Source organism: Dromiciops gliroides, chromosome 6, assembly GCF_019393635.1.
Source record: "Dromiciops gliroides isolate mDroGli1 chromosome 6, mDroGli1.pri, whole genome shotgun sequence".
Classification (NCBI taxonomy): Eukaryota; Metazoa; Chordata; class Mammalia; order Microbiotheria; family Microbiotheriidae; genus Dromiciops; species Dromiciops gliroides.
Window position 1 is genome coordinate 51,746,701 of NC_057866.1, and position 26,093 is coordinate 51,772,793.

Consider the following 26,093-nt stretch of genomic DNA (forward strand, 5'->3'; position numbering starts at 1 on the left):
GTTCCATCAAAATTCTTCTTTCATATTTCAAGAATCTGAAATTCTGTTTCTATGCGTGCATATTTTGTCAGCATAGATTATTGGGTAGTGACTAACTTGGGTCTGTGATTGCATTGGTGTGTGAGAGACTCCCAGACAAGGAAATGGCCTCTACCACTGCGAGTCAGCCACTTGCCTGCAGCTTATAGTTCCAGAGGGAGGGGCTTAGAGCACTGAGGAGGGGAAGAGACTTGCTTAGGATCCCACAGCCAGCAGGTGTCACAAGTGGGACTGAAACCTAGGCCTTCTTAGCTTCAAAACTAGCTCTCGCCCGCTATGCTGTATTCCCTCTTATCCAGGTGGGAGCTCACCCCAATTTAGTTTCTCAGAATTGCTGGGGCTGAAAATGTCATCATTCTCTCAACCAGTGCAGTTTGATACCTCTCCAACTTAGAGTTTTACTTGATTAAAGCATTGTGAAGTTGTGACTTGTCCAGGGTCACACAGCCAGTTTGTATCAGAGGCTAGGTTTCCATTCCTCCAGTCTACCTCAATAATCATGTCACTAATAAACATAATCATAACTGGAGACAGTCATTAAGCACAGTATAGTATACTCTACTAGGTGTTTGGTATGATAAAGGGATTATATAAACTGCTTGTGCCCTCATTGAGCTTGTAGTCTTAACAAGGGGTAGGAGACACAATCGCATGCAACCATCAAAGGCATTAAACAAAACGCTTGTCCAGATTCCCAGAGGGCTGGCGAAGGCTTATTGTGGGGTTGGCCTCTCCGAGATGGGTAGAAGTTTTCTATACTTTTTGCCGATATTCCTCGTGAGTTGTCCGAAAATCATGATATTATCATGGGTTTGGTTCCAGGTGCCCTCATGCATGAATTATCAAATGACGGTGCTCGCAGACAGTTTGAGTTTTATTTAGAAGAAATGATCCTCCCTCTGATGGTGGCCAGTGCCCAAAGTGGCGAAAGAGAGTGTCACATAGTGGTGCTCACCGACGATGACGTGGTTGATTGGGATGAAGAATACCCGCCACAGATGGGAGAAGAATACTCACAGAGTAAGTACTGGAAGACGTCTTTTACCTGCCGGATCAGGGCTGCTGGCTTATACCTTATCTTTAGTATATTGCTTTTTAACTTCATTTTAATAAAAGAATACATTTTTATTTTGGAATTTTACTGCACATAACAGCTGTCTTTTCCTTATTAATGAATAACTCTTAGAAGCATCCTGTAAAAGTCGTAATGGTTTGCTAGAATGCTTTTTGGTCACTGTAGATTATGGATGGCTTTTGACCCAGAAGTCTAAATGAACTGGGCTATGGAAATGAGTTTTGGTCAGAAAAAGCTTCATTTTATTTGATAACCTGCCCATTTGTAGACGGTATTGGGACCCACAAATGCCTTTAAAAGACCACAGTATTTTTGCTTTTTTAAAGCTCTTTATGTCCCCTAAGGCGATATCTGCATTTTTTTTAAAAAGCACTAATCATTTAGCTTCTCTCTAATTGCATTTTTATTCCCTTTCCCCTATGTCGCCAGAGCTTTCAATATTTTGGATAAATCAAATCACACATGAAGCTTATATTAATTCTCTGAGTGAGGTTTCTTCTCATATTAGAAGACAATAGGGTAGAATTCCATGAAATTTTTATTTTTATAAACATCTTCATTTAGTCTGTAAAAGGCCAATGTTTTCCAGTACCTGGATAAAGAACTTAAGCTGGAGGAAGCACAAAGATAGTAAAACTCTTGGGGTTATTGTTGGTGGTTGTGTTGCTTGTTTTTTCTTTCTGTTTAAGTCCATTATGACATTGTTTGATGGGGGAAATATTTTAGGATTCATAAGAATATTTTCTTTGTTTAAAAATTATTTTCTTTGCCTAAAGCTACAAATTGCTGTGTTGTTCCTTAAGGAGTTGTTGCATGATGTGCTCAGATGAGTGTTGTGTTCTTTCTCGTGAACAGTAGTAGTACTAGATAGCTGATATTGCAAACCCTTGATCCTGGGCTCTCTAAGAGGCTAAACTGTTTTTATGATGTCTTGCTTCATAAGCTGGACAAAAAGCACGGAATTTTTTTTTGGAGGTGGGGGGTGGGGCAGTGAGGGTTAAGTGACTTGCCCAGGGTCACACAGCTAGTAAGAGTCAAGTGTCTGAGGCCGGATTTGAACTCAGGTCCTCCAAAAGCAGGAAAAATGAATGATTTCTCAAAAAGACTAAAGAGATACAAAAAGAATTTTTAGAAACCTGTCATGTTAGTAAAATGTATGTCTTAAAAGTTTGGGATTTGTTTTTCAAAACCAAAACTTTCACCTGCAGAGGATGGAAAAACGTTTGAAATTACTTTATCTGATCATTATGAAGCAGTTTTTTTTTTCATTTTTACTTCTTTTGAAGAAGACTTTGGAAACTTAAACTTTGAAGCTTCAAGACTGCAAAACATTTTTTCCTTAGTTCAGCTAAATAGTTTCAATTTCCTATTTTGCTCTGAGACAGAAGATATTTTAACCAAGGATTTATTTGTAGGAGATGAAGGTAGTTCTGCCAGCCTTTTTCTTCTAATTAGGAAGTATTATAAAATGATGGTGGTTGTGATGTCATCCATTCTGTGAAACTGTGACAAATCTTCTCAAATTTTCAGCATTTTTAAGGACATAAAAATAGATACAAACCTATTCCAGAGAAAGCAAGTATTTATTTTCCTTTTAATTGGATCCTATAAACCAGCATGTTTGGTTTGTGAGCGTGTTTTTCTTTTTTTGCAAAAACCTTTGCAGTTCACCTTTTAAGGGAGATAACTCCACCTGAAAGAGAGAAGGCGAGGAAGGCCCATCTGTCTAACTCCCTGAAGTCCCCAGCACATTTGGAAGACTCATCATGTTGTCAGTGGAGTGTCTGTCCTTTGCAAAGCCTGTTTGACCTAAACAGACTAACCTGGGCAGAACTTGCTCGAATCTGCCTTTAACATCAATATTGAGTGGGATGGCCACCTAAGTGGAGAACAGTTTGGAGGGTAGGGGGGTCGTACACTTCTTGGGAATTATAATAGTAGCTCAATCCATGAAATCCAGAAAGTGTCTTTTGTCTCTACCCTTTGGGGATGATAAACATGTCCTTCACTCTGCCTGTTTGACAGGGTTTTAGTCTGTGTCTGTGGGCCATTGTCCTTAAAGAAACACACACTCTTTTTGTTAGGTCTGTAAAGATGGTTTGTTAAGAATTGAATTATTTTTCCTATGGATTGGGTTTCAGTATTAAGCTCCAGTAACCTGATGGATTATCAAAGCTTCTCTGGTCTCAAGCCTATTAGAGATTTGCTTGTATATTAACTCTACTGAACTTATTGTTCTGTCATGTTGGCTAGTCATCCTTTGGCATCACTGCATCCATTATGGGGTTATAGGGTGATCAGGCCCTGCTGATTGTGGAACAAGATGAATTTAAGGTAAAAATCTTCAGTAGATTTATTTCTGGTATTAATTTCTAAAATCTCTTGCTTTTTGTCCCCAGTTATTTATAGCACAAAGTTGTATAGGTTTTTCAAATACATTGAAAATAGAGATGTGGCCAAATCTGTTTTGAAGGAACGGGGTCTTAAGAAGATTCGATTGGGTATAGAAGGTAAGACATGTTTGTTTTTCTTCAATGTGTCTTCTTTTCCTGATGCGTCTATTTTTATTTTTTACTTTTTTGCAGGGGTGGACGAGTAGTACTTTCAAGACTTTTTTTTCTTTTAAATGGGTTGAAAAAAGCACAGAAGGGGCAGCTAGGTAGCACAGTGGATAAAGCACCAGCCCTGCATTCAGGAGGACCTGAGTTCAAATCCAGCCTCAAACACTTGACACTTACTAGCTGTGTGACCCTGGGCAAGTCACTTAACCCTCATTTCCCTACAAAAAATAAGTTAAAAAAAGAAAGAAAGAAAAGAAAAAAGTACAGAAGCCTTTGAGAGTATGGGTAAAAGCTTAAAGAAAAAGTCTGATGAGTTATTCTTACAAGAGCTGTTTTCTAAATAACAGCCACCAACTGTATGTGTTGGTCAGTCATTTTAGTTATGTCCCACTCTTTCTGACTCCATTTGGTATTTTGTTAGCAAAGATGCTGGAGTAGTTTGCCATTTCTGTCTTTAGCTCATTTTACAGACGAGGAAACTGAGGCAAATAGGGTTAAGTGCCTTGTCCAAGATCACATAGCTATTAAGTGTCTGAAGCCAGATTTGAACTAAGGAAGATGAATATTCCTGATTTCAAGCTTAGTGCTCTTATCCACTGTGCCACTTAGTGCCCAATTTAATAGGATTTAATAGAGTTTTTAGTTTAAAAATTATTCCTTCTAATTAACATTTATGGTGATACAAACATTAATCTTACTTTATAGTTGAGAAAACTGTGAGGTTCAGAAAACCTATAGTCACATAGCAAGGAAGTATGGGAGCCATGGTTTATAGACAGGGCTTATTAATGTAACAATTAAAATCACAAAAAATTCCTTTTGATGAGCATCTTTTGTGTAGATGGCAGTGTTGGTAGACAGTGACACAAATAAAATACTCCACACCCTCCTAGAGCAGTCTGCTGGGGGAAACATGGAGAAGTAGATAGATTGCATATATGATAGGAACTGAGCCTATGATTATGTGACTATGGGGAACTCCCAGGTGAAGAAAGTGCTGCTCAGCACTTTCTCTTCCACTTGAGAGTGCTCCCCAGGGCACTGAGAGGGAAGGTGATCTGCCATGGGGAAGACCAGCCCGTGTCAGAGGTGGGGCTTGCGCCGACTGCCATTCTGGTGGGAGCGAGCATTGACTCCTGGCAGAGTAAATTAGGAGCGGTTTGTGCTGTAAAGGGAATGAGGGATTGTGCACGGTGGAGAGGAGAAGGTAGGGAATTCCATAACGTGGGGAAGGAAGGAGCACTTCTTCAAGGACAGGTATGCTTGGAGAGTAGCCCAGCTGGTCTGGAATACGATTCTAGGAAGAAGACTGAACAGGTATGGGGAAGACATTGTGGAGCACTTTAAATACCAGGCTGAAGGTAACTGTAATTTGTCCTAGAGGCAATAGAGAGCCACTGGAGAATTGAGTAGCCAAATGAGTTAGAATTGTGGCTTAGGACAATAGCACTCTGGTGGCTTTGTGAAGGATAGGCTGAGAAGGGGAAAGCCTAGTGGGTTCAACAAGGGGGATCCAGTTTTCAAAGGCATCATGACAATCCCTGTTTGTGGCTGAGGTGATGTGAAGTTGGAGATGATGTGCATTTAAGAGGCTGGGGAACTCACAGACGAGCATGTTCTCAGGTACCTCATCATGGGTATTACAGTCTCCAGGTATGAGGGCAGTGGTTTTGGAGTGGTCCTGACCTGGAGAAAGGGGGGGAACAGTCTGGAGGTCAGGGGAGCACTAAGACAAAGGTTTGGACTGTGTGGCTGCTGAGGGATGAGGGCAAGAGGTCAGTCTAGAAGGGAGAGAGAAGCAAGGGGTGTGCTTTCTCCTCTTGGCTCCGTGCTTCAAGAGGCCTGGGAGGAATGCCCAGCACTACACAGGATGGCCAGGGATATTTGGTGAGACAGTGGAGCTTTACAGGGAAACAAGTTCATCACTCACACTGCTGCTTATGCTCCCCATAGCGGGGGCTCCGTGCCTTCTGCTCTTGCTCTTTCGCAATGATACATTTTCCTATTTGCCCTTAGAGGGATAAACTCAGAATATTGCCTCAGTGAGCACCTTCATGCCTCCTTCCTCACTTCCCAATTCCTCTTTATCCTGAAGTGGAATATTATTGTCTGAGTAGCCAAAGTAGTGGCTTCATTGACTCTGTGTGACAGACCATAGGAAGAGATCTGCAGTGAGGGAAGTGAGAGGGGGCCACGGGGTTACTTTCGACACTTGTTAAGTCAGTTCTTGTCTTTCTGGTTCGGAGACACCTCGGCAGCATTGCTGCATTGAAAACATGCTATTTTAGATAATGATTTTCTTTTCCTTTTCAATAAATGAGGAGTTCTGGCTAATTTACTTTCCACTCTAATTTCTACAAAATAGGCCAGTTTTTTTTTCTTAAGAATCACTCTTGTACCTACTTAAGAGTTTACTAGGCTCATGGCATTAGAGCCTGAAGAGACCTTATTTTACAGGGGAGGAAACTGAGGCCCAGAGGCTGAGTAACCTGCTGAAAGATCACACAGGTTTTTAAGTGTCAACGTAAAGGTCGAGATGGGACCTAATGTAGTAGAATTTATAGGGTTGAGAGGGTTTGCTGCTCCACCTAGTGGACGAATACGATACTAAGGACAGTGTAAGGGATTTAAAGAAAAACAAGCAAAACAACTTACATGGTTTTCTTGATGTAGATTTGTATATATGTGGATGGTTCTATTTAGAGAAATCTGCTTTTGGAAGTCTTCTAATTTTCAGATAATATAGATCAAAGATTCTTAAACTGTGGGTCACAGCCTCATGCAGTCATGCAAGCGTGGGAGTAGCAAAAAATTTGGTGACAGTAAAAGGTTATATACCTATATACTGGGGGTCATGTAAAAATTTCTTGGGCGAAAAGGAGTTGCAAATGAAAAAGTTTAAGAAGCCATGGTATAGATGAAGAAAATTGGGATTCAAAGAAGTTACGCATTTCACCAGTTTGTACAAAATCTTTCCTTCAGGATATCCCACTTACAAAGAGAAAGTCAAGAAAAGGCCTGGTGGGCGCCCAGAAGTCATCTACAATTACGTCCAAAGACCATTTATTCGCATGTCCTGGGAGAAGGAGGAAGGGAAAAGTCGGCATGTGGACTTCCAGTGTGTGAAAAGTAAGTCTATCACAAACCTAGCAGCAGCTGCCGCAGACATTCCCCAGGACCAGCTTGTGGTCATGCATCCAACACCTCAAGTGGATGAGCTGGATATTCTACCTATTCCTCCTCCTCCTGGCAGCAATGAGATGGATCCCGAGGGACAGAGTCCAATGCTGTGATGGAGGCAGCCCATCTCACAAATGCTAGCATGCTCCTCTCGCCAGTGATGCTGCCCTCACGCTTCGGCACTGCAATGCCACCGTTCTTCATTGTGAAATGCACACACCAGTGTTTAGGAGATTGCAGTGTGGACTTTTTTTTTTAAAGACCAAAGGTATCAATCTGACATCCTGAGGTTCCACTTATATAAATGTATTTGTTTACCAGTAGGTTTGTGAAATTGGTTCTTTGTATGCTGGACAGGACTCTCACATTTAGAAATGGTGGGATCGGCAGTCGGGGGGGAACTCATGTACCTTCACCATAGACACTGGCCACAGCCTGGACAAATTGCGGTAACAACATTGATAGTAGCGCTTTATAAATGGTGGTTCCGTGGAATTCTTAAAGCCATTTTTTATAGTTGTGATGCACAATACAAATTTAAACAAGTGCTTCTATCAAAGCCTCTTCAGCAACAGGCGGAAATGCAGTTGGCGTCTGTTAGTAGGTTTTGCTGCTCACAGTTGAGTGAGCATAAAGTGTGAGTATTTACCATTGGGCTCATTGGACGATGAGGGTGATATTCAGCAGCTAGCTGTTTAGGCTATTTCCCAGTGCAGTTTTTCACTCATCTTGTGTGAGTCACATGCAGGGATGTGAGCAGCAGAGGTGATTATCATCCAGTCTGCCTTACCCTTAATCTGCTCACAGATATTTATTTACTGACAAGGTGTTTTCATAAATGTCATGGGATAGGAATGAAGTGTTCACTTCTCGTTTACTAAATGATTGTAAACTGGAGTTTTTCATTGAAATAAACTTACATTGTTTTCATGTTTCTGACCAGATTATTAATTCTTAGAATCAACCGATTGTTTCCTTAGTTATTCCTCTTTGAATGGTGTAAGGGCAAACCCCTAAGAATAATCACCACAGCAATATTACATCATGGCACTGCCTTCAACTAGCAAATGGATATAACATGCCTCCTAATCCCCAAGGATCCTGAAAGATTAGGTCCTTTAAAGTTGAGGTTCACCATTTCCAATCCCAATACTAAGGGTGGTAGTGGAAAGAATAATTATTCTAATTATTGCTATCTGTGGCTAGTTGTCATAAACCCAAATAATGCTAAGAACCAAATTCTGAACTTACATTTCAAGGGTAGATGCTACAACATCTGTGATAAATACATCTTTTTTGCTTTCAGAATTAATGTCTGTATGAACATTATGGTTCCATTTGAGTGAAAACGTAATGTGTGAATACGCAAGCCAAAGGAAAAACACACTAGGACGTTTACCATGAAAGTAAACAGGGAATGGGAAGCATGATAATCATCATTCTTGAGTACATGACAGTTAAATTTAGTGACGGGAATGTTCTTTTCAAATTACTGCTTTAAAAAGTAAATTGTATTTTATAGAACAAAGGAAACATTTATTTTAAAAATATTTAACTGTCTAATACATTACACTTTAACCCATATTTATAGTAAAGGATTCTTACAAGAAAGAATAAACAGTTTTATGATACAATTAGTATAAGAAATGTCCACATGGGGGACCTCTTTGTAGTGTAAAAACACCATACATCTGAAATGACTGTTTGCATATAAAAGCTACCAATGATGCTTCTGTGCACAATGATTTAAAAATTCAACACGAACAGAATCCAAAATATACAATTAATGCAAGCTATTCACAGCTAGCTCAATAATCAATGATGCAGAAACACTGTAGCGGTTTTAGTTCCACTTTGTCTTAAGTTACACATAGTAGGATTGACTTGTATCAATGGCTTTGAGATGGCTTTTATCATAAAGTTCGAACATAAAAGCTGTTATCTCTTTATCCAAGATGCTTCACAGACAGTCAAACTCCACCAATAATGCACTTTGATACTGCAGATGTTGCTGAAGCAACTGTACAGTATTGTTTAAAGTGGCCAAGGTAAGTCACTGAAGTCCACAGGGCCACCAAGACCAGCATCTGCTTCCAAGAGGCTCATGATGACTGCCATGGCTGCTTCGTCATTACTGGGGCTGCTGGAACCTTGGTCGTTATCAATCATGTCTATACCAACGTGGGGGTTCTCACCTGAATAGAAAACAGACTTATTAGTGGTCTAAAATACTTCCTGTGGTTTAAATTTTATTTTAATTCCTACATCAAACTTATGGTACACTGGACTCACTGTTTTAAGCAAATCTTTCTATTTATTGCAGAAATGGGGGCCGTTTTTTTCTATTAAGATTATAGGAGAAACAAAATTAAAATCACAGTTCTTAGATTCAAGAACACAGATAAATTCTGTAGGTATCAGTAACATTTAAAATATAATTCAGTTCCATATTAATCCAGGACAAAAGGGAAAAGCTGTTACAGAGGATAAAGAAAAAAGGGAGATCAGAGACTGATTTATAAAAGGAAAAGCAAACAAAGAGACTAGGGAGAGAAGAAGCTTCAGTAGGTCCTTTTTGAAATAGAAGTGAGGTCTGACTGACCATTGTTTACAACTCTTCAGCTATTGTTTTTGTCCCCCAAACTTCAAATTCTCCTCTGAAAGTCCTAGCCCAGACTGCAAGCTAATTTGTACTAGCCTAACTTCTAAAATTTGGAGTGGTGGGATGTGGGAACAGGGACACACACCTTCAGGGAGACAAAGCTGCTTTATGTAAAAACGTTTAATCAGTATCATTTTTTTTAAAAACTTAATGTATTTGCTAGGTTTATTGAAGAGATTTATATTAGTGCTACTTACCAAGAATAGAGGAACTGTCAGAATATGGATAGCCAGGGTTATCTTGGAGCTGCCCTGGTAGGAGGCCAGCAGAAGGAATGTCTGGAGTTCCTCCATTTAGAATCTACCAAACAGGGAAAAGCATAGGAATTTTTATTATTTGAACTCAAATCTTATACAAACATAATGACCACTACGAAAAAGAAACAACAAAACACCAGAGGCCATCCGAAATAGCCTTAACTGGGAAGATTCCTCGTGGTAAGTTTTAAAAGTTACAATAGTCGGGGGAAAACCTTCACTCCTAAAATTATTCTCTGTTCATTTGGTTCAGGACCGTCAGTCTATGGTGTAGAACTCTCCCTGGAGTATTAACAGTACCTTAGAAATTATGGCTTCATGCCCAGTCTTGACCACCAAATGTCAACAGGCCCACCCTAGTGGCCCTTGTATGTGGATAAAGCATCTTCTAGGTTGATTACCAACTTTGTCTTGCAGAATGATAGGGAAGAATAACACAACTACTCCAATGTCTCCAAGCCAGGGAAACAGGTAAGAATATGGAACTTAAAGGGTGCTCTCTTACATTTTCACTCAGACCTAGAATCATCAAATGAACCCCCCTCTACTAAGAGCCTCCTACACACCCCAGGTACTGTGCTAGAGATAGTGGTACAATGGTGAGGCCCCATCTTTTGCTCTTTTATATATGCTAGGAGGTGGACTTTTTGTTTGTTTGCCGGGCAATGGGGGTTAAGTGACTTGCCCAAGGTCACACAGCTAGGTAAGTGTCAAGTGTCTAAGGCAGGATTTGAACTCCAGTTCTCCTGAATCCAGGGCTGGTGCTTTATCCACTGCGCCACTTAGCTGCCCTGAGGTGGACATTTTAAAAAGCTATCTGTACTTAGGACATGTTGAGAAGCTAGCTATGGAGAAATGCACTGTGTTCTATGCCTGGGGGGAAGTCCCTCGAGGCTTTCTCTATGTATTTGGATCTTCACAGTGCCCCCAATTTCAAACTGATTTAAGACTGCTAAATGACTGACCCTGCAGCTTTTTCCAGGTAGGTAACTGGAAAAATATTATTATCAACAATAAAGCTGCAAATTCCAGTGATAGCAACCATGAAGGCTTATTGTTTCGGGTATAACCCCACACTTTTGCCTCTCCGTATCTTTGCTGAATTGTTCCTTGTGCCTAAAACTGGTTCCTACTTTAACCCCTCTTCCAGTAAGAAGTGATCGCCTTCATCTGTGGTACTTCATAAAACTACTAACCTTGAACACTTAGCAATGAACTGATTATTGTATTCCTGTTTTCTCCAAGAGAACAAAACTGTATCTTATATCACCTTTGTACCCACAGAGCCTTACACAGACACTTCCTTCAGTGGATCTAAGCTTATCGTTGTGGGTGTTCCCCCCAGTGGAACAGATCAGAATCTACCCATGTATTCTCATCCATTGTAGTTCTTGTCCATGGCCATGCCCATGTCCATGTCTGTCTTCACCAAAGTTGGGTACTTTGGGTACAAAGAGGATACACAGTATCCTCTGTCAAAGTGAATTCTTTGTATCTCACTTGGTGCCCTAACAGCTGACAGACTGTTCAAGAAAGGATCTGAACTGAAAAGTCTATTATGTGTATTATTTATTATGCTATGTACAATAGACATTTAATTTAAAAATCTAATCAAGGGGCAGCTAGGTGGTGCAGTTGAGAGAGCATTAGCCCTGGATTCAGGAGGACCTGAGCTCAAATCCAGCCTCAGACACTTGACACTTACTAGCTGTGTGACCCTGGGCAAGTCACTTAACCCCAATCAAACTCTCCCAGCTCTGAGAGGTTGTTTGCAAAGTACTCAAAGTGTCAGTGATGAATAAAAGGTTTAGTGGATTGTAGTCGGCTGAATGGCAAATGCAGGAGGAGTAAGAGATGAGTTTAGGGCTGCTTTAGCATTCATTAGGAAGACGGCATAGTAACTTTTCTTTGGACTGACTGAACATGGATAGATCATCTATCCTCCAAACCTCAGTCTTCCCTATGACTTTAGCTTTTCTGTTTCTGGAACCACAGGCCACTTTGTCTCCCAGGTGTGAAACGGTAGGTTATCTTTGCTGCTTTCTCCCAGCATCATCAAATGAGATAATGGGTATAACATGCCTTGTGAATCTTAGAACGTTCTATGTGCGCCTCACCCTCTTTATCCTACTACTGCCAGCGGTGAGCATAGGAACTCACTTCATATCATCTCTTGAACTGGCCACTGTGGATTCCTCACATGTCTTCTCTCTTGCCTCAACCGTCTCCTCCTTCCCACCTGCTCAGTGAATCAAGTTCAAACTCCTCTGCCTGGCACACCAGCTGGCAGTGCCTTGCCTTTTATCCAGTCTCATATTAGTATTTTTCTCTTCCCAAATAGGAACCATACAGCAGACGTTTAATTAATATGTTTGTTGTGGTTGTAACTGGATCCTGAAAGATAACTGTCTCAATTTCTGAACCAATCATGAATGTGGTAACCAGAGGCACTGACCTTAGAAAAACAGGGTACTGGGTCAATGAATAACAATATGAAGATCTCTTGTCTTCCAGGGTCATATATCCAAGATAAAGCCATTAAGATGGATGATGGACACTGATTTCTGGTGATTCACATGTGCACAAATGATGCTTTCTGCATTTCTTATGTGGCAGTACTGCCAAAGACTACAAAGACTTGCATGAAAAACTGAAGGCCACGTGGAGCACTCAGAGCACTGATGGTATTTTCCACATTGATGCCCACTGAAGGAGGGCTTTAAAAGAGAAACAGTGATTGGGGAAGTGAGGCTGAGAAACTGAAATAGGAGACTGGAATTTGGATTTCTAAACCGTGGATTAAAGAATGGTATTGACAGACTCCTGGACGTAGAGCATACCTATCAAAGCCTGGGAGGAATGCATTTGTATGGCATCTTGCATATCTAATCAAAAGGGCTTCAAAATGAAAAAGATAGAGGATACCATAACTATAATGGAGCTAGAGAACCACTTGAGGCATGCGCTTTCACAGAAGCAACTTCAAGAAAGAAGCCAGCAGTAAAACCATGGCTTCAAATTCCTGTAAGCAACAAACAAGATGAAAACAAAGAGGAAAATTTTACCTCCCCGATATCAGCGAGACTGAATAGGGTGGGACTGCTAGATAGGTATGGTTGGGGAGTGGGGAGCATGCGTGTTTTAAAGGTGAAGAAGGAAAGAAGATACACCAGAGAAAGAAAACATGGAGAATATTCATGTGAAGATCAGTGGGAGGACAAACAAGTGGTTTTGTCTTTGCATATGACAGAGCACCTGCACAGAAAGAAGACACAAATGAGGAGAGTGGAGAAAGATCCTAAGTCTGATAAAAAAGGCATGATACTGTCAGGGATCATATCCATCCACCTCCTGAAACGTTTTTGTTTTTTTTTTGCCAAAAGTAGGACTGTTAATAACTTCTTGATATATTATAATGATGTCACTTACCTTTAAAAGAAAGGAAAATCGGAGTGGAAGTGATGGGAGCCTTTGGAGGAAGGACCAGTACATTTAAAAGTTTGTGACAGGAAAGCCAGACATAATGCAGTTATGCACCCTATATGTTTAAATGGCACAGAGGATAAATAGATAGGATCCTATGGAATAAAATTCTTTGAAGAAATTCAGCCCAGAAGGGATAAAACACTCTTAACAATGAAATTCTAAATACATGAGGAAAAGTGGGATTTGTCCGAAGACAGTGCTGTGGATAGAAAACATTCACTCATCAGTTTATATTTTTAAAAGATATGTACAGAAGATGGAAGCAAGGTCTTCCATCAATAGGATGAATACCCAAAATGGCTGTCATGCCATTAAAGTTCAGCATGTGCTGAGGTTTATAGGTCATGCTAAATACCACTTAAAAGGCAAAATTTGGGTTTGGTTTTGTAAAACTTTGTGATGGAAAAGAGGAGAATCAAAGAAGAGATCCCAGTGAAGAAAAGAAAAGGCGAATCTATATGCATTATGCTTATTCAGGCTCTGTTTTCTGGCTGAAAAGAACAGGCCAAAAGTAGAATAGGAAACCGACAGTCACAATAAATAAGGAGATGTGAATTTATCTGGTCAAGATGAACTATGTCCTTGGATACTGCTCTCATCAGAAAATATACGAAGACTTGGAAAACCTCCAGAGGAAGGTGACCAGAGTGATCACAGGATGAAGGACCTTGAATCTATGGCATAGGAGAATATGGGTCTGTTTAACATGCAGTAGAGAAGACCTGGCAGTCGAGGGATGGAGGTAGGTACAGGAATGACACCTGTGGTGGAGTGGCTGGATTAGACTTGTCCTGCTTGGCCCCAGCATGCAGAGTTGGGAATGACAGGTGTAAGTTACCAAGAGGTAAGCTAGAGATAATCAAAAGTGAAATGGACCGCCTTGCGGGATTATATTTAGTGAGTTACCCCTTACTGGCAGAGGTCAGATGACCTCACTTGTCAGGTGTGCTCTAAGAGGGATTCTTTGCGGGCCTCTGGAGTTCCTTCCAACCCACATTCTGGGATTCTATGACACCTGGTCCCATAATACTCCGGGGGTCTGTATTACTTACTGTAAATTCTACCTGTTTCCTAGATCAGGGTGGTGGGTACGTCGGCTCATTTGAGATAGCAGGGGCTCTTTTGGTGGCTTGGGGTCTGGTAGGTTGATGACAAGAGGGAACAGCCCATATGCCAGGAGAAATTAGTCACATGGCTTATGCTGTGGGTGGCCAACTCCCACACACACTCTGGAAGTGCTATTTTTATTCTTGGACTGTTTTTGAACCCTTTTCTTGGACAAATATGCAAATAGATGAATGGACATATGCTCAGAAAACAATTTACAAAGCAGGGGGAAAGAGCTTTGCAAGTGGCATGGGAAAGGCCTCTCCAAGGAGAGCTCTTGGTGAAGGTCAGTGTGTCGTCATCTTCACTTGGCTTCTAAGTTGGCCCTCCTGGAGACAATGAAGGAACTGGGTCTATTTAACCTAGAGCAGACAAGACTTGGGGGTGGAGAGCAGGGGGTAGGCACAGGACTGGTAGCTGTCTTCAAGTAATTGAATGGCTAGTAATTAATTTCCCGACAAAGTACAGTACTATAAATTTCATCCTTCCAAACCCAGGAAGAACAAACTCTCCAGATAGGCCATTAAGAATCCATAAAGCCATGCTGACACATGCAACAATTTACATAAGCAAATACATGCATATGTATGATGTCTGCATATGAATATGCATGAGCACATATGCATATAAAGTCTTATAATTCTTAAAAGAATCGAAATAATTCCAGCTCTTCCTCCATCAGAAAGCTGTTGTATTGTTCAGCCATCTCAGTTCAATGCTAAGGTTGCCATTCTTCGAGACCTCAGGGTTAGGGAGGTGAGCACCAGCAAGCAACATTCAGAGGTCTTACCTTTTTGCCTCCTGGGGAAGATGCATCGGGAGGAGGCGTGCTTGTGATGTTCAAGGGGCTGGAGCCACAGCTAGAGGGTGATGACCCTCTTATCCTATCACAGAAAGGAAAGACTTCAGTCACAGTGAGAGTCAGGAAGGAAGGAGAGAAGGGATTCAAGCCCTGGTTCTCCCAGGGCAAGGCATTTCACAGACTTTGTGGGTTTGCTGTTTGAACTTGAAACCCCCGTGACAAGGACAAAATCACCAGCACATTGCACAGGTAGCCAGCTGGTTTCATTGTTGTTCACTGGACTGGAGAAACCTTTTGAATGATCACTTATCCAATCCCCTTGTCCCCCAAATCTCCTTGACTGGAGCCCAAAGAGGTAAGTTAATGAATTCAATCATTAGACTTGCAGTCTGGAATAAAGCTACACCGTTCATTTTAAGATTCAGACTTGACCCAGTCCTCCAGAGGAGATAGGGATGGAATGAATGGAGGAGACCTGTATATGCGACTTCTCGGTTGTGTGCATCAGCAAGGATCTGTCCACACAGGTCCTTAGAAGTTCATAGTGATTCTTATCCTGGTCCCTTAGTGGTCTGTCCGTTTTGCCATACCATACTCATATTACTTCAACTAGAACTCAGTTGAAACTAGTTAGTTTCCTTTATGAAAACATACCCTTGGCCACAGGACCAGTACTATACAACTGCCAGTACACTTTCCTTTTTGAAGAGGGCACTCTCCTAGCTGCCTGTAATACTTCTTGAGGGAAGTCTGTTAAAACCCCACGGTGGATTCTTCTCAGCTCCGTCCTCTGTCCTCTTTATGTCTCTTGCAGGCCAGGTTAACATTTTGTTTCTCAATGCTCTATAGTTGGGCTTCCTACATTTAGACACCAACATCCATCACAAAAGGAAAACTTGAGCATTTCCATTCTCCAAGTTCCTGAAGCTTCCTTTCCCATGGAAGCAGAGGTTAAATAACTGACTCCTTATCTCATGAGGCTGGTTCAATTTAGAGACCCCAAGATCCCAAGTCATTTCATAAAGAACCTTCTATCATGTGCCCCCTCCGATTTAATTTCCTTTATGGTGGTCCCTAATATTCTCAACTATTTGGGGTGGCTCCCTTTCCAGTGAGGGGTCATAGTATGTTGTGAGATGTTCCAACTCTTCTTTCTCTGAGTACAACCTGCAAAGCAGTCCCTGAGCCTAGGATGGAATGGGATTTGACATACAGCTAAATAAACCTCAAATAAAGCAGGTCTGAGGCATCCCAAATGATTCCTTTTTCATTACACTCAATTGTGATAATATTTTTAGGGACCCTAGGACATGTACCACTGTATCAAGTGCCAACTTCTTTGTTTCATTTTAAGGGGAGCAAATTATAGGCTGCTAGGTACCTATGTATCTCCATGATCTCTTCTGCGATCATTCGACCAATTTTGCCTGCACCAGCTCTTGTTCCACCTGGAATTCCAGGAACAGTAGGATGGCTCCTCTTCTGTCCACCTATAACAAAGAGAGATGGAAAGAACAGAAAGCATTCAAGGGAAAGGGGAAGGAATGGGAAAATGCTGTTTTCCCTTGGAGTAACTGAATTCAACTAATTAAAATTGCCTAGTTCTATGACACATTTTAAGTGAACATTTCAGAACCTGTATTATACTATTTTAGTTTAAGATTTCAAAGATCTACAACTTCACTGGGCTGGGTGCATCTTCCACTGGCACAGGTCAGTGGCTCCTCTATGACTTTAAATGGTCTTCAAGTACTGCTGTGGGTGAGGGAGAAATTCATCATCCTGTGGTTATGTTCTTTTTATGATGGGGGACAAAGAACTTGGATGCATGTGTGTGTGTGTGTGTGTGTGTGTGTGTGTGTGTGTGAGAGAGAGAGAGAGAGAAAGAGAGAGAGAGAGATTTCTAGGGTCAGCAGCTACACTGAACTGTATTTAAAAAAAAAAACAAAAAACCTAAGGATCCTTTGATACTCCCAATGTGTTTGAGGAAAATGAAGGTGTCTCCCCTTTTCCCTCCCTCCTACTCTCCCGCCCTCCTTCCCTCCCATTACAATAGAAAATGTGATGTGAGGCTAGCCTCAATATCCCCAAAGAACATAATTACCTTCTCCAGAGGGCAGTATGCTATCCATGCTGTGGGGGGAAGCTGTGAGCTGTGGGAAAGTTGGATCCCCGCTTTCTAGCACGTTGGCTCTGTGAACATCCCAGCAATAAGGTAAAGTGAGTCATGCCTGCTTAGAACCTTTCGTCTTTCACCTTAGCAAAATCAATGGTCATGGACTTGCCTTACTGACATTTTACCTTTAAAAGGCAGAGGAAGCAAAAACTGCTGTTCTGGACTTGATTCTCACCCACAAGTAGCTATGTAAGTATAAACGATAGGAACTTTGGTGGGAATTGACCACATATTAGAATTTGTACTAGAGAGAAGAAATCCCTGGTATTGTCTAACATGCTTCCCAATTTCAAAGGGTCCATAAAAAAAGATAAGTTTCCATGGTTTAAAATTTTATAGGCAAAGTTAGCCTTGGAGGGATGGAAAGCTCAAGAATGAAAATCTGAAGACACAAAGAGAAATAATTCCAATGATGAAGAAAAAGGAGAGTTGTGTAAGAGACTGATATGGATACACAGGAAACTAATTGACCAACCTGGATTTTAAAAACATGCACAGAGGGTAGAAGCATGGGCTGATTGGTAACAAGATGATGAAAACAAAAGCATGGCATGGTCCTAAAAAGGATGTCAGGAGTATTAAAGCTCAGGCCAAAGCTGACAGTGTTAAAACAACAACAACAACAAAAACAAAAACAAAAACAAAAAAATAGTCTTTAAAAATATCAAGCAAAAGAATGGTATTAAAGAAGGAAGAGGATCACTAATCAGGGTGGATAGAAGATAATTTAATATGACAGAAGACAGAACTGCTCAACTCTTAGTTTGGTTCTGTTTTCTTTTTTTCCTCCCAGGCCTCTCTAGAAAGGGTACAACAGGCAGGAAAAATCCTAAGATAGTAAGAGTGTACCTAACTGCCAGTGATGAGTTCAAGTCCCCAGGCCTAGATGAACCACATTCCAGTGTACTGAAATCATTGGCAGATGGATAGAATTACTGAGCTACTTGTCAGTGATCTTTGAAAGATCCTGGAGAATGGCAGAGGTGCCATAGGACTAGAGAAGGGCAAGTATCCCATTTTCCAAAAGGAAGAGACTGGGCAAACTAAGTTTGACTTTAATTCTCCCTAGCAAAATCTAAAACATTATGAAGGGGATAATAACTAATGAACATCTAGAAAGGGTAGCAGTGATGAAAAAAACCATTTGGCTTTGAGATAAGGTCATTCCAGGCTAACCTAATTTTTATTTGTGACAGGGTTAATAGAGTGGTAGAGCAAGGCAATACTATAGATAGTTTACTTAGATTTTGGCAAAGTATATATTTGCTTGTCTTTCATGCTATGCCTATAGACAAGATGCAGATATGGGCTCTACAATAAATAGTAAAGTCTAGTGTAATCAGAACTGTTTGAATGGTCAGGTCAAAAGAGGTCTTTAGTAGAGTGTCCCAGGGATCAGACCTTGGCCTGCTATTTGACATTTTTATCAATGATTTGGATAAAGGCACAGATGGCATGCTTATGACATTGGCAGATGACACCAAGCTGTGAGGGAGAGCAAATAAGTCTGACAGAATCAGGATCTAAAAAGTTGTTGATATATGCTAGGACATGGCTGAATCTACTAAGATGAACTTTAATATGGATAAATGGAAAGTCCTACCCTGAAGTTCAAGAAATCCATTTCAAAAGTGTGAGATGCAGGAAGAAGCGTGTTAGGTCGCAGATCTCGTGAAGAAGCTCTAGAGGCGGAGTCAATCAGTCAACAGTGCCACATGACAGCTGCATGAGCTGTAGCCAAGAAAGCCAATAAAATCTTAGCCTTCAGCACTCCTCCAGGGTCAGAACACATCTAGCTAGAGCACCGTGTTCATTTCTGGGCACTACATCTTTAGGAAGGACACAGATCAGCTACAGAGTGTCTAGGAAGGCAACCAGGATGGTGAAGAATGGTGAGATTAGGCAGCCCAGAGAAGAGAAGCTTAGAGGCCAGGCAGGGAAGAGAACATGACAGATGTCCTCCAGTATGCCAAGGACTGTCCAGGGGCAGAGGGATAGGAGCTGGGGGGTACAAGGGAAAGAGCTCTAGATAAATCTTGGGGCAGCCTTTTACTACACTGTGATCCTGGAGAAGGGACTTCATCTTTCTTTTTCTCTGTGGGCTCATATATAAAATGGGAGGTGGGCTAGGGGAAGTAGATCAAAAAGCCCCTAATATTCCTTCTAGTTCTAAATCAGTAATACGATTGGGTAGAGCTAGGCATAATGGGTAGAAGTTGTAGATGGATGGATTTAGGGCTTGATCTAAGGAAAAACTTCCTGACAAATAAGAACTATTCAACACTTGGAACCGCCTGCCTTAGATGGTGGTAGATTGTCCCTTACTAGAGTTCTTCAAGCAGAGGATGGATGACCACTTGTCAGGGGTATTGCAGAGATTAGGTATGAATCGGACCAGATAGCCTCTTTACTCCTGTCTAACAGTCTGTGATTCTGCTATTTCTGGACCTTGACAGGTCAGCAAATGAGACATTTTAGGATCGGTTTCCTTGATAACAGGTAATACGTAGCTATCAGCTGCTTTTATAGAACTCCATTCTTGGTCCTTTTTAGTTCACTATCCAATGGCGCTAGCAATATCTACAGACCCTTAGCTACCCTAGGGTTTCTGCTGGGAATCTGCCATGTGCTGATTTCTAAACTGACTGGCATAGGCAGAAAGTTATGTAGTCACAGTTGGAGGGGGCTAAAAAGGGTAATTTGGTAGATTGTACTATTCTACCCCCTCCCACTGAGCTTCATCTACTTTACTGTTTAAAATCAATAATTATAATCTTCAAGCTATTTCAGGGTATACTGCATAGGCTGTACCTCTAGTGAGCTTATGAAACATAACTAAAAGTTGGTACCAATGTGATTCCAACTTAAAAAAAAAATCACAGCTTTAGAAATAGTCTTATGCTAAAGTTTAAAAAAAAAAACGAACATCAACATATCTGTATCTTCATGCTTTACATGAAGGCCAATTTAGTTACTTCCTGTTGCAATTAAAGCAAACTGGGATAGGGAGGGGAGAGGCAAGGGAGAGCATGAGGTGAGACCTACTTCGCAGGGTTGTGCGGATCAAATGAGATACCTGGAAAATAGTATGTGCTGTATAAATGCTTACTCCCTCCCCCATTACCTTTCTTTTAGTTCCCACACTAGCTTTGGTTGACAAGTCTTGGAGCATTCTGTCTATTTAAGCATGGAAGTTTCTCTCTCTTTCCCATTCCAATAAGCAAAGTCAAATGAAAGTAATTTTCAGAGAGAAGGGCACAGCTGGTAAAAAGGGAACACTTACGAAACGACGGTGTTGGTAGAGACAATGTATTCTACCTCCTTTGTCCAAGGGTTCATGAAACTGAACCAGCGACTTCTCAACGTGATGAAAGAACCATCTTTGATTTTAAATTTGTAGCAATTAGTTGTAATTTTTTCTCTTGTCTGTAAAACTGGAAATGTAAAGAGAATGTGAACATTGCCATTTCCTCAACCAGGCACAATGAATAATGAAGAGAAAATGCCATAAAGATAAACGGGGAACCATGGATTGTATGTAACACTGTCATTTGTTAAGTTTATGGCACCAGGCACTAAAAGCTTCCTGGGAGAACTGTGAACCTTCAGCAGCTTTACAGGACAATGTTTCCACTGAACTTGGAATCTATGACTACTTCCCGAAGCCTACAAAAGCTAACCACCCATGATCTGCTTCACATCCATCAGAGGGAGGAGAAGGGCAGCACATCCTGCGCCAGCTGGCGAGGCAGGGCCAGGCTTCTGGGCCGGGCTGGTTCTCCTTCTCTGAAGCTCAGTGACCTCTATTCCAAATGGGGGATTAGACTGGATGATGTTCAGGGACAACCTGTGCTTTAAGCCTTTTTTCTCTCTGGGACAGTGTGGGCCTGGAGCAACTACTCTGGACTGTCTGATCTCTGTTCTGGGGCTTCACTCTGATGGAGGCAATCCTATTTTGGGGGTCCTCCCCCCATTAACACCATATCTCACATAGCTTCAGTGACTCTGCATGAGCACCGGGTGGCTAACTGAGCCTAGTGAAGCTGGTCCTCAGTATAAAATGGCGCAGTCACCAGAGGGTGCCATAGAACAGAACACCAGGTCTGCAGTCAGCGAGACTTGAATTCAAATCCAGCCTTAGGCATTTACTAGCTGTGTGATCCTGGGCAAGTCACTTAGCCCTGTCTGCCTCAGCTTCCTTATTTATAAAACAGGAATGATAACAGTAACCCTCTCCCACTGTTATTGTGATGATTCAATGAGACAATACTTATAAAACATGCAGCATTGTGCCTGGCACTGTAGTGTCATAGGCACTATATAAATGTATGGTGCTACATAATACTAGCTACTACCATTATTAATAATCACCATGCCTCTCAAATCTTTCCAATCTGGAGGGACTGATCAGAGACTCTGTTGTGCTGGCACAGCCTTCAAAAACCCCATTAACCCCCATGCCCCAAAGAGAACCTCAGTGGAAGCTGGGGTCCCAACAGATTTTTGGATGAGTTGCTAGTACAAGGCTACACAGTCCCCTATTCTTTGCATATGGATCCTGGTCTGTGAACCTTGTTTTCCAAAGAAAACACCTTGCATTGCTTAGAACACATTTTATCCTGAGATCACATCATCTATTCTTGATTTTTTTTTTATGATGTCAGTTCACCCTAGAGATCTTACCTTGCCTATGACATTCTGCGAGGTGTCCTATATCATCTTGGTGAAAGTATTCATAACACGAAGTGCCTAGAAGTTCTTGGGGTAAATATGCCAGAATTGCTGTTGCCCTAAAAATGACATTTGGAAAAAGGCAAAAGTGAGTTCAGGGGCAGAAGTGTAGAAGAAGAGGGGCCTCCTGGTGCAAGAGCAGGATGCTGCAGAAACAAGAGCCATGCTGATCTTCGCCAAATAGCTGCATACATAAATGTTTTCTTCAGCTATTTGAAGTTAAAGATTTTAAAAGCTCTCAAAGGGCACATGAACCTCCGGAGGAAAAAAGTCTTTAAAAATTTAAAAAGTATGAGTGCTAAGGGGCAAAGATATTAGGTGAGAGGAAAAATGGGGAAAAAAGAAAGGAATCCAACTGTGAATTATTTTGGGGTGGGTCTGGAAGAGGTAAATTAAAATGAATTAAAACATTTCCTCAGACAATACTCAGTTATTCAAATCCTCAAAACTACTTATCATATATGACAGTAATTGTACAGGATTAGAATACCAATACTGGAGTATTCTGAGGTGTCATCGTGGCTGGGCCTGGAGTCAGAAATGTTGGCCCAGAGATTCAATTTCGTTAGCCCTTTAGTAACATTAAAATTGAACACCAATTATATAACTTTTCTTGCATCAATCCAGTAGTTGTCTTCAATGGTCAACATATAATGTGTAGATGGATACTTTCATAAGTATGTAGTGGGCAAGGAGAAAAGCACTGAATGGAAATTCAAGAATCTCAAGAAATTTTACAGGCCTTACTTGACAGCTACCTGATCAAGATTAAAAAAAGTCAGCCAGGGGAGTTTGACTTCAGTCTAAACCTGAGTTGAGGGTCAGTTCTGTCCTTAACTCCTTGAATAATCTTGGGTAACTTACTTCCCCTAACTAGCCCTTGGTTTTCTGCTCTGTAGAGGGCTTGAATTGGATGAATCTCTGAGGACCTTTCTAGCTCAGATGTTCAATTCAGAATGGCATTTATTATAAGCAAGGGATAAGAGATACTAAGACAAAAAAAAAAGTCCTGGTCATTCATACACGTGCGTGCGTGTGTGCGTGCGCATGCACACACACACACACACACACACACACATATAATAAGGGTAAAACATTCTCAGATAAATAAAATTTAAGGTAGGGAGTGATGGCAAAGAAGAGATCCATATAAAGTACCCTAAGAAAATGTGAGGAGGCAATGCTATGCATATTAGTTCCAAGATTCTAAGTTGCCAGGTTATTGTTTTCTGAAGTGTGCTAGAAATGACTATGAAAACCACATTTGACTATATTCATCAAATAAATGTGTCCACAAGTGTTGATGAATGACAAAGAGCAAATATCTAATAACTGGGGTTTCTAATGACCCCATTGATGAGTATCATCTTAGAAAAAATAAGTTTTTTCTAATTTTCCTCATGCCTAGGAAAAGGCAAATATATTAGCTTAGTTTTAACAACTGCACATTTTCTGTCACTATTTTTACTTCAGTGTTACAAGGAGGCTCTTACCTCTGGTCCACAAAAACAAATTTCCCATCAATTGCATGGCGAGAAACATATTCTGTAGATTTCACCCTGATCTCCCCATTCGCTGGCTGTGGAACGACATGAGAGTGTAACCGTCCAATTGCTACAAGGCAGCTGAGGTTACAGCCTTCATTATCTGGTTCACTGTCCTCATCCAGGCCCATTTTTGTGGGTGGCCAGCTTTTTAAATATCCCGTGCTATGGATGGTGCAGAAGCTTTTTCGGTCTGCTAGAGAACAAAGACCATAGTTGGTGTCAACATAGCCTTTGGGGCCCAGACATCATCCTTACAGCATTTGGGTTAGGGAAGGAAAGTCAAAAGGCTGTATTGTTTTCCGGGGTGCACTTGTACATCAGGGCCTCATGAGCAGAGAGGCTGGTTCTATAAGTATAATAACTCCTGAGTACAGAACCAAAGAGAAAAAAACAACCCAGAAAGTAAAAACGTTTCCTTTTCACTGTGTTGGCCCAGGGCCAAGTGTTCAGTAGTTCTGTTCCTGCTTCCAGTTCTGGCTCTTTTTCCCCATTACAAATAGGGGACATTCCCACCTGCAGAAAGACTTGAATGACATGAATAAGGAACAAAAAAAGAGTTGACTGTGGTTTTTTGTGAAAAGTGCTTTGAAAACTAACATAGCATAGTATATAGTAGAGGCTGTTTTGGGTACTCCATTTTAAAGCTTATTTAGTACCGGGCTTCGTCAACAACTTCAGGCCATTGTCCATGTTCTCCTCCCACCCTCACCCAAGTAGCTACTGAAGAACACATGAGTCACAAGAAAAGCAGAGTCTTCTGCTGGGAGGAAAACACCTAAAATGCTTCATACACTCCCATCCCTGTGTACCATTTATGAAAAGCTGATCAAATGTTACCTTTTTTCTTTGAACAGGTTGAGGGGAAATCTTTCTCTTCAACTTTAACTGAAGGCCTATTGCATTTCATTCTACAGAAGAATGAACGTCTGGCTCCAGAACATAGTCTTGATGGCCCAGGGGTTATGTCTGTCTTAACTGGAAGTCCAGCTGCAAAGGAATACATAAGAATGTAATTACTGGAAAGCATCATTTGCAGAATGGCAGCATCACTGACTGGAAAGGGGCCTTCCTTGCTTGTGAGACTGCCAGCCCAAAAGCAGAAAGGCAAACTGCCAACTGGGGTATCCCTTACACAACAGGCACGACTAGGCCAGGCCACCCCAGCACAGTGAGCAAGCCACGAGTCCCTGAAGCCAGAAAAGCCCGGGACAGTGCCCTTTGTGCTCCAGGAGCAGAATTCAACTTTAAATGTCACAAAATAGGCTAAAATGTGAGTAAGAAACAGAAAAGAACCCTCACCATAGAAAGCTACAGAGGTGACAGGGAAGACCAAAACACAAACTCAGAAGAAGACAACACTATCAGAATTACTACATGTGAAGCCTCAAAGGGGAAGATGAATTGGGCTCAAGACCAAAAAGCCTTTTTGGAAGAGTTAAAAAAAAATGTTAAAAATCAAATAAGAGTAGAAGAAAAACTGGAAAAAGAATTGCTTGGAAAGAAGGATAAAAACTGACTGGGAATGGGCCTTAGGTTCATCTAGTCCACTGCCCTACTCCATGAACTGTTTTCTGGAAAGAGCACAGAATAGTAGTCAGCAGGCCATGAGGCACCAAGGCTGGCACAAACTCCTAACAAACATGTCTAGAGTAAATGTAAAACATTACCATATTAGTCACTTTATATAAGAAAACCTGAATAAAAGAAAAAAATGAAAGCGAAAAATAGCATGCTTCAGTCTGCGTTCAATCAAAAGTCAGTTCTTTCTTTGGAAGTGGATAGTATGCTTCCTCATTAGTCCTTTGGGATTGTCTTGGATCATTGTATTGCTGATATTAGTTAAGTCACAGCTCTTCATCAAACAATATTGCTGTCACTGCACAATGTTCTCCTGATTCTACTTACTTCACTATACATTAGTTCATATAAGCCTTTTCAGGCCTTTCTCAAATCATCCTGTTTGTTATTTCTTATAGCACGATAATATTCCATCACAACCATATACCAAAGCTTGTTTCAACATTCCCCAATTGATGGGTATCCCTTTGATTTTGAAATCTTAGCCATCACAAAAAGAGCTGCTATAAATATTTTTGTACATGTGGGTCCTTTATACCTTTTTTTTTAATGATCTCCTTGGGATACAAATCTAGTGGTGGTATTGCTGGATCAAAGGGTATGCACAGTTTTATAGCTGTTTGGGCATAGTTCCCAAGTGCTCTGCAGATTGGTTGGATCAGCTCACAACTCCACCAGCAGTGGATTAGTGTCCCAGTTTTCCCACATCCCCTCCAACATCCAACGTTTTCATTTTCTGTCATATTAACCAATCTGATAGGTGTGAGGTGGTAACTCAAGAGTTGTTTTAATTTGCATTTCTCTGATCAATAGTGATTTAGAGCATTTTTTTTTCATATGACTAGAGATAGCTTTGATTTCTTTGTCTGAAAACTACTTGTTCATATCCTTT

The 26,093-nt window shown here is 41.1% G+C and overlaps 2 protein-coding genes across 16 annotated transcripts in view; one reads left to right on the plus strand and one right to left on the minus strand.

Annotated features, from left to right (window-relative positions):
• The window catches only part of BTBD10 (BTB domain containing 10), a 91,244-nt gene extending 83,453 nt beyond the window's left edge, over positions 1-7,791 (plus strand). For all 5 annotated transcript variants that reach the window (XM_043972700.1, XM_043972702.1, XM_043972701.1 and 2 more), the window contains 3 exons: positions 862-1,059; positions 3,514-3,624; positions 6,658-7,791. In XM_043972700.1, coding sequence (XP_043828635.1) covers positions 862-1,059; positions 3,514-3,624; positions 6,658-6,968 — 620 coding nt within the window. In that variant the 3' untranslated portion in view covers positions 6,969-7,791. The remainder of the gene's footprint in view (positions 1-861; positions 1,060-3,513; positions 3,625-6,657) is intronic.
• A 573-nt stretch (positions 7,792-8,364) lies between these two features.
• The window catches only part of ARNTL (aryl hydrocarbon receptor nuclear translocator like), a 94,037-nt gene continuing 76,308 nt past the window's right edge, over positions 8,365-26,093 (minus strand). For 8 of the 11 annotated variants that reach the window (XM_043971323.1, XM_043971325.1, XM_043971331.1 and 5 more), the window contains 9 exons: positions 24,461-24,610; positions 23,570-23,816; positions 22,029-22,135; positions 20,629-20,779; positions 17,274-17,362; positions 16,551-16,659; positions 15,158-15,251; positions 9,715-9,817; positions 8,365-9,050 (listed from right to left, as the gene is read on the minus strand). In XM_043971323.1, the coding sequence (XP_043827258.1) occupies positions 8,890-9,050; positions 9,715-9,817; positions 15,158-15,251; positions 16,551-16,659; positions 17,274-17,362; positions 20,629-20,779; positions 22,029-22,135; positions 23,570-23,816; positions 24,461-24,610 (1,211 nt within the window). In that variant the 3' untranslated portion in view covers positions 8,365-8,889. The remainder of the gene's footprint in view (positions 9,051-9,714; positions 9,818-15,157; positions 15,252-16,550; positions 16,660-17,273; positions 17,363-20,628; positions 20,780-22,028; positions 22,136-23,569; positions 23,817-24,460; positions 24,611-26,093) is intronic. The other 3 variants (XM_043971327.1, XM_043971332.1, XM_043971330.1) reach the window with 1 other exon arrangement.